This window comes from Zootoca vivipara, chromosome 9 (genome assembly GCF_963506605.1).
Source record: "Zootoca vivipara chromosome 9, rZooViv1.1, whole genome shotgun sequence".
In the NCBI taxonomy this organism is placed as follows: Eukaryota; Metazoa; Chordata; class Lepidosauria; order Squamata; family Lacertidae; genus Zootoca; species Zootoca vivipara.
In genome coordinates this window covers 935,370-950,060 of record NC_083284.1, presented here as the reverse complement: position 1 = coordinate 950,060, position 14,691 = coordinate 935,370, and the positions used below count along the sequence as shown (strand labels likewise).

The following is a 14,691-nucleotide window of genomic DNA, read 5'->3' as shown; positions in this document are numbered from 1 at the left end:
GGGACTCCTTCCTTGGGGCTCCCGGGAAGGAGGGCATCCAGCGCGAGGGTAGGAGCTGGCGGGGGCGGAGAGGGCGGGCCAGGTCGGATCGAGGCAGCAGCTCGGCAGAGGAGGCTCTCTTGCTCCCGGCCGCGATCGGCGCCCCCTTCCCCGCCCCACCCGGGCCAAGCCCACGAGGATCCCTCTTCTTCTGCCCCCACCCCAAAGCTGTCGTTTCTCTCCCACCAGGAGATCCTGCAATTGTAATTGATAAGTATAAACTGCTTATGATTTGCTAGGTTTAATGTTACTGTTTAATACTGTTTAATATTTAATACTGGTATCTGAAGAAGTGTGCATGCACACGAAAGCTCATACCAAAATAAAAACTTAGTTGGTCTTTAAGGTGCTACTGAAGGAATTTTTTTATTTTACTTCGATCCAGACCAACACGGCTACCTACCTGTAACCTGTTTAATATTGGATTCTAATGGATTGTTGAATATTGCTTCATTTGGTATGTTTATTTTAAAGTTTTTGTGGCTTTCCTATTGGATCAGATGGTTACTATTCATGTTTGATGTTTCCTTCTTCTTTTTATATGTGTTGGAAGCCACCCAGAGTGGCTGGGGTATAAATAAATAAAATGGTGATGATGATGATGATGGGGGGGGGGTTGGGGTCTGTATGGCGGTTTTGCACATCCCCGGCGGGAGAGAGAAGAGTCCAACTTCACCCACCACCGCCCAGGCTGCTCTCCGCCCTCCTACCCAGGCAAAACCAGAGATTCTGGCAGCCACTGTTCTGGGTTGGCCAATGATTCATAAAGGAGGAACTCATTCATGAAATCCCCCTCCCGCGCGCATGCGCAACTGTTGAAGGAGGGCACTGAGCGCGAGAATAAGGGAAGTGTCCCCGTGGACGAGGAGAGCCAAAGGGCAGGAGGGTGCGAGTGGCTCCTGCCAAGGGAGCAGCTCCACCCTGACTGGGAGCCGGGGGAGGGGAGGAACCGCCCACCTGGCCGCCCAGCGATCCCTTGCCAACACCTGCCTCCTGCTTTTCTTCCAGGAGCTCCATGCCCAGGAGGAAAGAGGTTCCACCACTGCAGAGGCTTTGCCTGGAGAATGTGGCCGGGAACATGAGCTGCCTCTGGCTCAAGGATTACGCCGACAAATACCTGGACGAATACCACTTCCGCTACATCATGGGGCCCTTCAGTGAGCTGGGTGAGTGGGTGGGTTGAATGCTTGAATATTGGCAGCCGGCCGGCGGTCCTTCAAGCAGCCCCCTTGGGCAGCCAGTGGTGCTGAATTGGGAGGGGCTTGGGCGTTAAATATGCCCGCCTTGCCTTTGGGGGCCCAGGGAAGCGAGTGGGTGCCAGCATCGCCTGTGTTGATGCTGCAAGGGCGCCAGGGTGCTTCTGTGGGGCCTGGAGAGGCTCCCCTACTTGCTTCCATGGCTTTAAAGGAAGTTTGGACAAATTCCTGGAGGAGGAGAGAGCTGTCGAAAGCTGCTAGATAGCCAGGAGGGCTCTGCTCTCTGCCTTCATGAACGGAGGCAGCAATGATTCTGAACCTCAGTTGCTGGAAGAGTATTTCTTGGGCTCAAATCCTGCTTGCGGGTTTCTCTCTAGAGCAGGGACATCCAGCTCCCAAGAGACTGCGATCTACTCCCATAAAATAAAAATGGGGGGGGGGGTTCAGAGTTGTCAAGCCTTTTTAGGGGTTCAGGCCAAAGTTGTTGAGCTTTTTTGGGGAGGTTCAGGGGTGGCTGCTTGTGCCAGAAGACTTCTTTGGAGGCTAATCCTGCCCTCCGCCCTGCAGGAAACAGGGAGAGAGAGCGCCTTTCACAGCTGGATACAAAGGGGGGGGGTTTCTCTTTCACACAACCTGTGGGATTATTTCCCCAGTTTTCCTGACAGCGGAAGACTAGAGTGAAGAAAGGCTTCCCTTTCTATATTTTTAAAGAAAAAGCGAGCTGTTTGCTGTAATAGTGAGAGCATTCAGGCAGCACACCTCAGAGGTCCCGAATCAGCGGCAGAGTTTCTGAACCTTGGGTCTCTGGCTGTTGTTGAACTACAGCTCTCATAATCCCTGACCACTGGTCCTGCTAGCCAGGGATGATAGGAGTTGTAGTCCAACAACAGCCAGAGATCCAGGTTTGAGAAACCCTGGCCTAAAAGGTGCCCCTGGCCCCCGTGGGGGCAGCCATGGTTCAAGTGGGGGGACAGGAGTTCAAATCCCTGCCCAGCCATGAAGCTCACAGGGTGACCTTGGGTCAGTTGATCTTTTCGCAGCCCAACCTGCCCACCGACTGTCTCACCGAGTGGTGCATGCTCTGGTCATCTCCTGTTTGGACTACAGTGGTACCTCGGTTTATGAACACAATTGGTTCCGGAAGTCTGTTCATAAACTGAAGTGAACTTTCCCATTGAAAGTAATGGAAAGTGAATTAATCCGTTCCAAATGGGTCTGCGGCGTTCGTAAACTGAAAATTTATAAACTGAGGTGTTCATAAACCGAGGTTCCACTGTACTGCAATGCGCTCTTTATGGGGCTACCTTTGAAGGTGACCCAGAAACTACAGCTAATCCAGAATGTGGCAGCTAGACTGGTGACTGGGAGTGGAGACCATATAACACCGGTCCCAAAAGAACTGCATTGGCTCCCAGTATGTTTCCGAGCACAATTCAAAGTGTTGGTGCTGACCTTTAAAGCCCTAAACCTGAAGGAACGTCTCCACCTCCATCGTTCTGCCCGGACACTGAGGTCCAGCACCGAGGGCCTTCTGGCGGTTCCCTCATTGCGAGAAGCCAAGTTGCAGGGAACTAGACAGAGGGCCTTCTTGGTAGTGGCACCTGCCCTGTGGAACACCCTCCCATCAGATGTCAAAGAGAAAAACAACTACCAGACTTTTAGAAGACATCTGAAGGCAGCTCTGTTTAGGGAAGTATTTAATGACTGATGTTTTAATGTATTTTTAATCTCCTGTTGGAAGCCGCCCAGAGTGGCTGGGGAAACCCAGCCAGATGGGCAGGCTATAAGTAATAAATTTTTGTTGTTGTTGTTGTGAGTGCACAGTAGGGTGAGGGATAAGCGCACTCAAGATCATTGGCTATTGGCCACACAGGTTAACATCCTGGGTCTCCCCCCCCCCTTTTCCCAGCTGGCTCTGTCGTACAGGAGCTGCTCCAGCTGATGGGGCAGAGTGGGCGCCTGACCCGCCCCATGCTGCACCTGCTCCTGGTGCCTCACCTGACGCAGCTGAGCCTCAGCACCTGCCCGAAGCTGGTCACCAAAGCCATCACAGACATCATCACTGTGCGCTGCAAGGTAAGGGGGGGCAGAGGGGGAGCTCTGCCAGGACAGAGATCCCTCGGGGAGGCACATCTTCTGAGACACTGCTTCCTGGCGTCCTGCCATGTGGCTTCGCTCAGGAGCTTGATGTGCTCGGATCTGGGCCATGGAACGCCCGATGTCAAGGAGACAAAGAAGTTTTAGGAGACCTCTGAAGGCAGTCCTGTATAGGGAAGCTTTAATGTTGCATGATTTATTATATTTTTACTCTGTTGGCAGCCACCCACAGTGGCTGGGTATTGTTGCTGTTGTTGCTTAGTCGTTTAGTCATGTCCGACTCTTCGTGACCCCATGGACCAGAGCACGCCAGGCACTTCTGTCTTGCACTGCCTTCCGCAGTTTGGTCAAACTCATGTTCGTAGCTTCGAGAACACTGTCCAACCATCTCGTCCTCTGTCGTCCCCTTCTCCTAGTGCCCTCAATCTTTCCCAACATCAGGGTCTTTTCCAGTGAGTCTTCTCTACTCATGAGGTGGCCAAAGTATTGGAGCCTCAGCTTCAGGATCTGTCCCTGTAGTGAGCACTCAGGGTTGGTTGTTGTTATTATTATTATTATTATTATTATTATTATTATTATTATTATTAATGTATTGGCCTGAATATAAGCCACACTTTTTTCCAAATTCCAACCGTGAAAAGTTAGTGCGGCTTAAATTCGTGAACTTACAAAAATAGACTTTTACGATATCGCTGCTGAAACAGACACACGGTAAAACAAAACGGGTGTGAGTGCCTGCGGAATTTTAAGGGAGCAGCTCATATTCGTGTATTGTCTTTTCTTCTTTTTCCCCCCTTGAATTTTAAAGTTGCTGCTTATATTCGTGCCAATACGGTAATAATAATTAATTTGCTCTGCTGGCAGCCTGGCCACGTAATTATGGTGTCCCAGGATCCTTTAAAAACAATATTTATGCTTTTCAGGTTTATACATTTCACTAATTTTACAATCATTCTAGCATTTCAAAACTTGACTTCCTTCCCCCTCTTTCTGTGGTTCCTTAAATTTATTTTTAATATTTTCCGCATATCTAAATTAACTTAATTTGCTCATTTATTCATCTACTTTACGTATATACTCTTATCAAACTGTAGGTTTTTACAATAATCCTGCAAATATTCTTATCTGTTTACAATTTATCTGAAAATGTTCAATAAACCATTTCCATTCTTTTGTAAAAAGTTTGTTGATTTCTTATTCTCCCGGTAAGTTTTGCCATTTCTGCATATCCCATAAGTTTTTGTATCGATTCTTCCTTTGCTGGGGCGAGTAACATTCTTGCCGCTGTAGTAGCATATAGGAATAAGTTTCTATATCGTTCCGGTAGTTCTGTCCCTTTAATTCCTGGGGTCCCAGGATCCTTTCCTCCCCCATCCTGTTCTCACTCTCGCTCCTTTCCCCGAGGCAGAACCTGTCCTTCCTGGATCTCCGTGGCTGCAGCCGGATCCCCGCCGACTCCCTGGTTGACCTGGCAGAACTCCTACCCGGCCTCCTGAAGCTGAACCTCTCAGGGACGCAGTGCAACACAGCCGTCCTGTCGGCTGTGGGCTCCTCCTGCCGGCGGCTGCGCGAGCTGGACATCTCTGCCTGTGCCCGGCTGTCCGGATCCTCCCTCCTGCACCTGGCCTACGACTCCACGGCGGGCGCCTTCTGCTGCCCGGCCTTGCAGGTGCTGGCAGCATCTGACCTTGAACCCAGCGCCTCCGGCCAGGACCTCCTCTGGGCCCTAGTGTTCCTGCTGCTGGCACTGCCCAGCCTGAAGTCGCTGGCCAGCAGCCTCGTTACGGACGCCGTGTGCTTGGTCCACCACCAGGATTTCCGCAGGGCCCAGATCCCTCTGCACTTTCCCTCCCTGGAGGAGCTGGCGCGGCGGCACAGGGCACCCTCCTTCACAGGCGAGGGGAGTGCCAAGCTCACGCTGCCCCTCCGGGAGATGCTTGAGGTGAGCGAGGAGTCCTTGCCTGCCATCTGTGCTGCGTGCCCCTACGTGGCGAGGGCCACGGTATTCCTCGCAGACCGCCCTGGCAAGGGCCAAAGCCCCCTGCTGTCCTGGCACCGTCTTGCCCACCTGACGTTGAGCTGCCAGGAGACCAGGCACCTGGGAGAGTTGTTGCCCCTGGCCTCCACCCAGGGCAGCCAGCTCCAGACCCTCTCGCTGGGGGGCTTCTCCCTCAAAGACCCTCTCTCCTTCCCCACCCTGCTGAGCCACTGCCCGAACCTCCGGGAGCTCAGTGCCTCCTTCTGCGCCCCACAGCTGCCCAGCTGCCACTGGGAGGCGGGTGCAAATGGGGACGGAGGCTTGGACTTGGACGTCGGCCTCCTTCCCCTCAGGAAATTCCCTCGACTCTGTGACTTTCGGCTCATCTTTTCTGCGCCTGACACGCCTTGGCCTTCTCTGCACGCTGCGGTGCTGAGCGCCACCCTCCTGCCTCTGCTTAGAAATTCCCCGTGCCTGGAAACCCTGGAGCTGATCCACATGTCTTTCCCCTTGGACGGGCTGTTTCAGAAGGTGCTGGAGACCCCCAGCACCCCCCTGGCCCACCTGCGCAAGCTCTCCCTGGCCCACAGCCAGGTGTCTGCCCAAACCGCTCACCTGCTGCTGTCTTCGGAGAGTCAGCTGGGGCAGCTGGACTTGCAAGGCTGCCCGGACGTTACCCGGGGGGACTATGACCAGCTGCTCAGGAGGGTCCGCCGCGAACGCCTGGACCTGCTCGTCCTGTGGAGGTGAAAGTCTCTGCCCCATTCAGCCTGCAATGGGGTGCCCCCCTTGTGCCGAGGTTCGGAGTGCAAAGCAAGTGTGTGTTTGCAGAATGCAAGCACCGTCTCTGCGCCCAGCAGAGCCAGGAGGGGTGGGGGAGACGAGGTCCCTTGCAAGGGGTCGGCAGCTTCAGCTGAGACGAAGCGAGGGCCAGAGTGAGGCCTCGGTGCTTGCAGGAAACAACACGGTGCTTGGCAAGAGGCTGTGGAGAGCAGGGCAGCCAGAAGAATCATGGAATTCTAGGGTTGGACGAACAGGGGGAACGTTCTTTCACATGTGGTGGACTTGTTAAAGGGTAAAAGAGTTTTGGGAAAGAATCCATAATGTTTAAAAGTACTTTCCCCCCAAAAAACAGAGTCCTTCCTGTTGGGGATAATTCAGACTGACATTCCCAGGTGTCAAAAAAGGTTATTTATGTATGCCACTACTGCAGCCCATGTTTGAGGTCCCAACCAAAGAAGAACGGCAGCTGAAGTTGTTAGAGTATGCACAACTCGCAGACTTAACATATAGAATAAGAGAACAAGAAGAACATACAACGATTGGAAAATGTTTATTGAATATATGGGAAATAATGATTGTATACAGCTGAAAACGCTAGCGGCATTAAGATAAATTCAGCAGTGTAAATGAGTTTGACGGATGCAGTAATGGAATACTGAATGGCATAGTTTGTGTAAAATATGCAGGGGTTTATATGTAAAATGAAACGTGGAAAGAGAAGAAGGGAAGTCATTGATATTTTGAGGATGTAAAATGAGTATTTTAAATTGTGAAACAGAAAATTTAATGAAAATTATATACGGAAGAGACTCCCGAGGGGCATCTAGTCCAACCCCCTGCAATGCAGGAATCTCGGCTCAAGGATCCCCGACAGGTGGACATCCAAGCTCTGCTTAAAAGACTCCCATGAGAAAGATTCTGATGTAACATCATGAAAGGAAGAATCCTGCTGCATTCTCATTCTCCGAGAAATTCTGAGCGCACACAGGGAGTTCCACTTCTAGGATCTGTCCCACGTTAATACATAACGGCCGCTGTGTGGAAAGGTCCTGCCCTCTGTGCCTTCCCCCTTTCCCCTTTCCCTTTGTGTTCATTTCTGGGGAGGCTCAGCCTTCCTGGGCTCCCCAGCTCCTTCCTATCCACATGCACTTTCAGGGACGGAGAGGCAGTGCGGTGTAGTGGTTAGAGCGTCAAACTAGGACCCCGGAGACTGGGGTTCCATTCACTACTCTGCCATGAACCTCGCTGGGTGACCTTGGGCCAGTCACCAACCCTCAGCCTGACCTACCTCACGGGGTTGCTGTAAATATAATATGGGGAGGGGAAGAGGACGCAGGCCGCCCTAAGCTCTGCGGAGGGAAGACTGGATATAAAATGCAATAAATATTTTTAAAAAATAACCCTTTGACCCACCATACCGGGGTAACAGCTGCAACTTAACACTGTGCAGTTAGAACCGAGGGGGGGGGGAGACTTGGTGTGCTTTTAAACTGAAGGAGATTTAATTCAGTTCTTTTGTCAATCCTCCTTTAAATATTGCTGCTGTTTTTGCATCTCCTTTGTACTGGTTCCTCTGTTGTTACTCTTGAATTCTTACTGCGTGGTTTATCCCACAGTGCTTCTTCGATGGGCCCCCATGACCTACAAGTTTTCACTCTCTGCTGCGTCCATATTTTGCATTGTTGTTGTTGTTTAGTCGTTTAGTCGTGTCCGACTCTTCGTGACCCCATGGACCATAGCACGCCAGGCACTCCTGTCTTCCACTGCCTCCCACAGTTTGGTCAAACTCATGTTCGTAGCTTCGAGAACACTGTCCAACCATCTCGTCCTCTGTCGTCCCCTTCCCCTTGCACGCGCCATGATCTTGGTTTTTTTGATGTTGAGCTTCAGACCATATTTTGCGCTCTCCTCTTTCACCCTCATTAAAAGGTTCTTTAATTCCTCCTCGCTTTCTGCCATCAAGGTTGTGTCATCTGCATATCTGAGGTTGTTGATATTTCTTCCAGCAATCTTAATTCCTGCTTGGGATTCATCTAGTCCAGCCTTTCGCATGATGAATTCTGCATATAAGTTAAATAAGCAGGGAGACAATATACAACCTTGTCGTACTCCTTTCCCAATTTTGAACCAATCAGTTGTTCCATATCCAGTTCTAACTGTAGCTTCTTGTCCCACATAGAGATTTTGCATTATCCTATATAATAAAGTCCCTGTCTCTCTGCATCCAGATTCCCTGTGTCCCGTTTTCCGCGCTACTGAGCATGTGCCCCAGGGACACAGGGATTGGACGCAGAGACTGCACACACACACACACACTCCCCACCCCACCCCCACCCCTCTGCCCTGCACTGGCTCAATAAGCAGTTAAAACAGAGGCCACCAGGTGGAAGGCAGGAGCAGGCAGCAAGGCCCCTAAGCAGGGCAGGCCCTCTCTCAACGTGCCCAAGGGCCTGAGGAGGAAGCCAGGACGACCAAAAAATCGAGGCCCCGGCTTCTCCTCACTAACAGGCCCAAAATGGAGGCCCAAGCAGTGCAAGATAAAGCAGGCCACCAGTGGAAGGCAGGAGCAGGCAGCAAGGCCCCTAAGCAGGGCAGGCCCTCTCTCAACGTGCCCAAGGGCCTGAGGAGGAAGCCAGGACGACCAAAAAATCGAGGCCCCGGCCTCTCCTCACCAACAGGCCCAAAATGGAGGCCCAAGCAGTGCAAGATAAAGCAGGCCACCAGTGGAAGGCAGGAGCAGGCAGCAAGGCCCCTAAGCAGGGCAGGCCCTCTCTCAACGTGCCCAAGGGCCTGAGGAGGAAGCCGGGACGACCAAAAATTGAGGCCCCGGCCTCTCCTCACCAACAGGCCCAAAATGGAGGCCCAAGCAGTGCAAGATAAAGCAGGCCACCAGTGGAAGGCAGGAGCAGGCAGCAAGGCCCCTAAGCAGGGCAGGCCCTCTCTCAACGTGCCCAAGGGCCTGAGGAGGAAGCCGGGACGACCAAAAAATCGAGGCCCCGGCCTCTCCTCACCAACAGGCCCAAAATGGAGGCCCAAGCAGCGCAAGATAAAGCAGGCCACCAGTGGAAGGCAGGAGTAGGCAGCAAGGCCCCTAAGCAGGGCAGGCCCTCTCTCAACGTGCCCAAGGGCCTGAGGAGGAAGCCAGGACGACCAAAAAATCGAGGCCCCGGCTTCTCCTCACCAACAGGCCCAAAATGGAGGCCCAAGCAGTGCAAGATAAAGCAGGCCACCAGTGGAAGGCAGGAGCAGGCAGCAAGGCCCCTAAGCAGGGCAGGCCCTCTCTCAACGTGCCCAAGGGCCTGAGGAGGAAGCCAGGACGACCAAAAAATCGAGGCCCCGGCCTCTCCTCACCAACAGGCCCAAAATGGAGGCCCAAGCAGTGCAAGATAAAGCAGGCCACCAGTGGAAGGCAGGAGCAGGCAGCAAGGCCCCTAAGCAGGGCAGGCCCTCTCTCAACGTGCCCAAGGGCCTGAGGAGGAAGCCGGGACGACCAAAAATTGAGGCCCCGGCCTCTCCTCACCAACAGGCCCAAAATGGAGGCCCAAGCAGTGCAAGATAAAGCAGGCCACCAGTGGAAGGCAGGAGCAGGCAGCAAGGCCCCTAAGCAGGGCAGGCCCTCTCTCAACGTGCCCAAGGGCCTGAGGAGGAAGCCGGGACGACCAAAAAATCGAGGCCCCGGCCTCTCCTCACCAACAGGCCCAAAATGGAGGCCCAAGCAGCGCAAGATAAAGCAGGCCACCAGTGGAAGGCAGGAGTAGGCAGCAAGGCCCCTAAGCAGGGCAGGCCCTCTCTCAACGTGCCCAAGGGCCTGAGGAGGAAGCCGGGACGACCAAAAATTGAGGCCCCGGCCTCTCCTCACCAACAGGCCCAAAATGGAGGCCCAAGCAGTGCAAGATAAAGCAGGCCACCAGTGGAAGGCAGGAGCAGGCAGCAAGGCCCCTAAGCAGGGCAGGCCCTCTCTCAACGTGCCCAAGGGCCTGAGGAGGAAGCCGGGACGACCAAAAAATCGAGGCCCCGGCCTCTCCTCACCAACAGGCCCAAAATGGAGGCCCAAGCAGCGCAAGATAAAGCAGGCCACCAGTGGAAGGCAGGAGTAGGCAGCAAGGCCCCTAAGCAGGGCAGGCCCTCTCTCAACGTGCCCAAGGGCCTGAGGAGGAAGCCGGGACGACCAAAAATCGAGGCCCCGGCCTCTCCTCACCAACAGGCCCAAAATGGAGGCCCAAGCAGTGCAAGATAAAGCAGGCCACCAGTGGAAGGCAGGAGCAGGCAGCAAGGCCCCTAAGCAGGGCAGGCCCTCTCTCAACGTGCCCAAGGGCCTGAGGAGGAAGCCGGGACGACCAAAAAATCGAGGCCCCGGCTTCTCCTCACTAACAGGCCCGAAATTGAGGCCCAAACAGCGCAAGCAACCGGGAGACCCCCGCTGGGCCGGAACGGCCAGGAAAGGTGCGGGGAGGCCACCGAATGCTCAGCGCCAACCGCGGGACCCTCAGAAAGAGCCAGGGCGGGCGCAAGCCCCCCGGACGGCAAAGCTCCCTCCCGGACGCAGCAGGCAACTGAAAAACAGCCGCGGAGGCCAACAAAAGTAGCGGAAGCCACCCCCACCCCACCCCCGGAAAACTGGGCGTACACCCTGGAGCAGCCGCCCGGGCCGTCCAGGAGCCAGAATTCGGCCACTGGGCCCTGGCAGCAGCAGCGCTATTGACGGGAAAATTAGGAACCAAACGGCAGGCGCAAAAAGTGCGCGAAAACAGGGTGGAGAGGGATCCGCACTCCAAACACAAGCTTCGGAGGGGGTAAAGGAAGAAATACCCCCCGCACCCCCCAGCTGAGCCCGGGTTGTAAAGGTAAAAAAGGGGGGACTTTGGCTTGGGGTTTGGGAACGGGGGGGGGGGAGAATTAGGGATAAATTAAGGATCAAAGGGAGGGGGGAGGAACAATCAATTAGACAAGGAATAAAAGCCCCCCACGCGCCGCTGCCACCGAAAAAGGCCGAATGTTCTAGCGCCCGTTTATTAAACGGGCTGAACCTGACACTAGTACCTCAATAAACCGTTTAGTTTTGCTTCCGTTGCCGCCTGGATCCATGCTCTCTGCATCTGCATTTAGGCTGCACTTTAGGCCATGCAAATCCAAGCCCAGGTTATCCCCGCTTTATACTGCAGCTGCCTTGGCCGTTGCTTGCTGGACTTTGGCGCCAGAAACCGGATAACAGCAGGCAGCTGCCGATCCTGAGTTCAGGCCCGGTGACGGCGTGTGGTGCTAAAACCCCAAAGAAGGAATGGTTCTGTTTCGGAAGAGGCAGTTGCTGTCAAAGAATGTGTGAATGCTCCTTGAAGAACAGGACCACAAACATTCCAGTGTGTTTGCCGTTAATCCTTATACCATGCTAATAACAGAGTTATAGCAGTGTTGTGTAGTGGTTAGAGCACCGGGCAAGCAGGATTCAAATCCCCGCTTGGCCTTGAAGTGCATTGGGCTGTCAGTCACTAACCCAACCTCACAGGGTTGTTGTGTAGTCTTATAAGGACATACGGAAGCTTATTGTGTCCATGCTTTATTGGTTTACATTTGTAATGCCAAATGTTGTCTGGAAAAGGTATATAAACCCAGAGCACTGATGCTCTGGGGCTCAGTTTTTAGGAAGTATCCTCTGAGTCACTGCTTGCTGTCAGCAAACAATAAATTACTTTACTTTTCTCTATTGCTGCGTGGTGAGGTTTCCTTCAGCCTGGGAGTCCGATTCTAGGCTGCTACATTTGGGGACTCGTCCGGGATTGGGGCCACACAGGCTGAGCACAGCCCCTTGCCCACCGAGCTAGGCACGACAGGGGACTGCCAGACCAGACCCCAGCGTGCAACGGAACTCTTCATTCCGTGGGGAACGAGAAGGCCTCCCAACGCCGTGCTGGCTCGCAGCGGGAAACGGATCCCGGTAGAGAAAAGTGAAAGTATCAAGGGACGCGTTACGCTGAAGGGGGTAAGTCTACTTATAAGGGAATTTAGGCCCTCCCAATAATGGGGAAGGAAGAAAGGTTTGATCGGCCTCTGCAGTTCACAATTACCCCAGGTGATAGTGGATCCCTATGGGGAACCTGAAACTGCCAGGAAAAGGGGGAAAAGGGTCGCCAGAATTTGTATGGTAAAACACTGTATGTCTGCAGGGGTCAGTCAAACTGTAGACCCTTCGTGGCTCTGGGTATGGGATTGTGTGTGTGTGTCTGCAGGAGCCAGTCAAGAGGGACTGGTTCATTGCTGACTCTCTGGATCCCTGTGTGATTTTGTGTGGGTCTCTGTGTGTTTTCTTTCCCTCCCCGCCTTAACACAATTGCTTTGTGTCGAAGCCAAGGCTTCGGGTTCCAGCAAGAGCTGGGGTAGGGGAGAGAAGCTTTCTTTGTTAAGCTTTGATTTGTTAAGCTTATGATTGAGAATTCCATGATTGTATGACTGTATTATTATTATTATTATTATTATTATTATTATTATTATTATTTAATAGTAATAATAATGGTATACTAATAATGATGATATAATAAACCATTAAACACTTAACTAGCAGTAAATGTATTTGTTCTATCCATTAATTTTAGACATAAGTTTACACATTCAGTGTACAAACCTATTACTTTATTCTTCACTGAGAAAATTGAATGGCTGCTATAACCAGGCCCGTCTTTCGCATATGCACTGCCGGGTGCGCAAAGATCCACCCAGTGCCCGCAAATTTAGATTAGCTCCCAAATTAAACATTATTATCTGGCAGTTGCCCGGCTCGATCTTCTTCCGGGGATGTCGCAAGATAAGAGAAAGTGACAGGGGGACACCAAACGGCGCGCACACACACACAGGGAGGAGATTGTGAGGGGGTCCTCTCTCTCCTGCTGCACCCCACAGGTTCTCCCCATGGGATGGCCTTGGCTGCTGCTCCTGCAGAGGCGGCTGGCGGCGTCCCTCTACGCCTCAAGCAGCCACCCTCTTAGCCACGAAAATGACTCACCCACTGGAGCACCACTTGCAATCATGCGCACTGCCATTGCCGCCTATCGTCTGTCTGATCAGCAGAAGCAGCCGCCTGTCACTCATAATTGACACAGCGGCAGCCAATACACAACCGACAATTGCTGCAGACACCATCCTACTCGTGGTAACACCTGTCCCAACGAGGCACATCCCATGTATAAGACAACCCCCCCCCCCATTTTATGTTCGATTTCTGATAATTGGTTCTCATGGGAAACTTACAGATTCGTGCTTCACACAATTAACTCAAGGCAATGTCAATTTACTCTTGGCAGAAAGCCAAGGTCGGCCTGGCAACAACTCTCTGATTGGTTAATGACCAGCACTGAACTCTGTTATCTAGGAATGCTAGCACAGTTGTTTCTTGTGGGTGTTAGGAGTAGGAGTGCTGCGTATGGTTGGAGAGAGAGAGAGAGAGCAAGGATTTATTTTGCTTTGCTTTATATGCAGAAACTCTGCTGGTTTTATTTTCTTGTAATAAATCCTGTAAATAGTTATTCTGCGTCTAGCCGACTAGTCATTTCCACCTCAACTAGCTTCTGCACTATGCAGGAAAACTCTGCTACGTTTGGGCTAAAGCCACTAGAGCTTTGCCTGACACTTCAAAATTCTAAGATTTGAGACCCACTGGAGGTGAATCAAATACCCCTTCCCCAAACAAACACTGAAAGTTAATGAGCTGCGGGTGAGACTCCCCTGAAACAGCCTTGGCTATTCTGCCTTCGCTATTGGGCACTGGTTGAAGCATCCAGTGCAGAGAAAGAGCTTCCTTAACCTCTCGGCTTGCAGCTGCTGGGAAACGTAGGAGGGCGGAAACATGAAACAAAAGATTGCAGCCGGCTGTGCTTCTGCCCTCGCTTGGTTCCCAGGTCCGCTCCAAGGGAGCCAATAGAGAGAGAGATGGTTCTGGCAGGGCTGTGGGATGGGGGCGCATTGGACTTGCCTTGCACATGCACACTCTCTGGGTGGGAAGGAAAGCTCCCAGACACACCGCTTCCTGGGACACAGCTGTTCTGCAGGCATGTCACAGTCCTGGAATGGCAGTTTGCAAGAATATGCTCCTTTGGGGCTTGTCTTGTCTAATTTTTCGAGTTTCACCTGTATACCACCAAGGTGATAACCTTTTGCCAATAAATGATTAAAGTATCAGTTCTCCTTGGTTGAGTATGCAGGACAGATTGAAGCAACCACAGCCACTTCCAGCCATCAATCATGCAAACGTGGCAGGAGAGGTCCCCTGGCTAGACTCCTGGGGTGCTAGTCCTCAACATAGAGCAAGCTATTCACACCTTGTAAAGTTGTGGTTCAGGACAGCAGTCTAATAGGTTACTTAACTCAGTTGAGGGCCACTGTGCATATGGTAGGAGCCAACTCCTAGGGGTAGAGGCCCCAATAAAATATTTTAGGGGGCCGCCTCCCCCAAGTTGATGGGCATTGCCATTCAAATGTGTGCACTGTCTTGTGATCGGTCATGCAGGGGGGAGCTTACCTGCTCCACCCCCAATATTTTATTCAAGTTGGCACCCCTGCCACCATGAATGCCATGAAAGCAGCAGCACATGCTGCCAGTGCTGTGCCCAC

General features: G+C 52.5%; 1 protein-coding gene across 1 annotated transcript; it reads left to right on the top strand.

Moving 5' to 3' along the window:
- The first annotated feature begins 27 nt into the window (after positions 1-27).
- LOC118096765 (uncharacterized) lies at positions 28-8,326 on the top strand. Its single transcript, XM_035138953.2, has 4 exons — positions 28-242; positions 1,048-1,205; positions 3,145-3,311; positions 4,741-8,326. The coding sequence occupies exons 2-4, from the start codon at positions 1,055-1,057 to the stop codon at positions 6,058-6,060; spliced, it is 1,638 nt and encodes a 545-aa protein (XP_034994844.1). The 5' UTR covers positions 28-242; positions 1,048-1,054; the 3' UTR covers positions 6,061-8,326.
- The last annotated feature ends 6,365 nt before the right edge of the window (positions 8,327-14,691 follow it).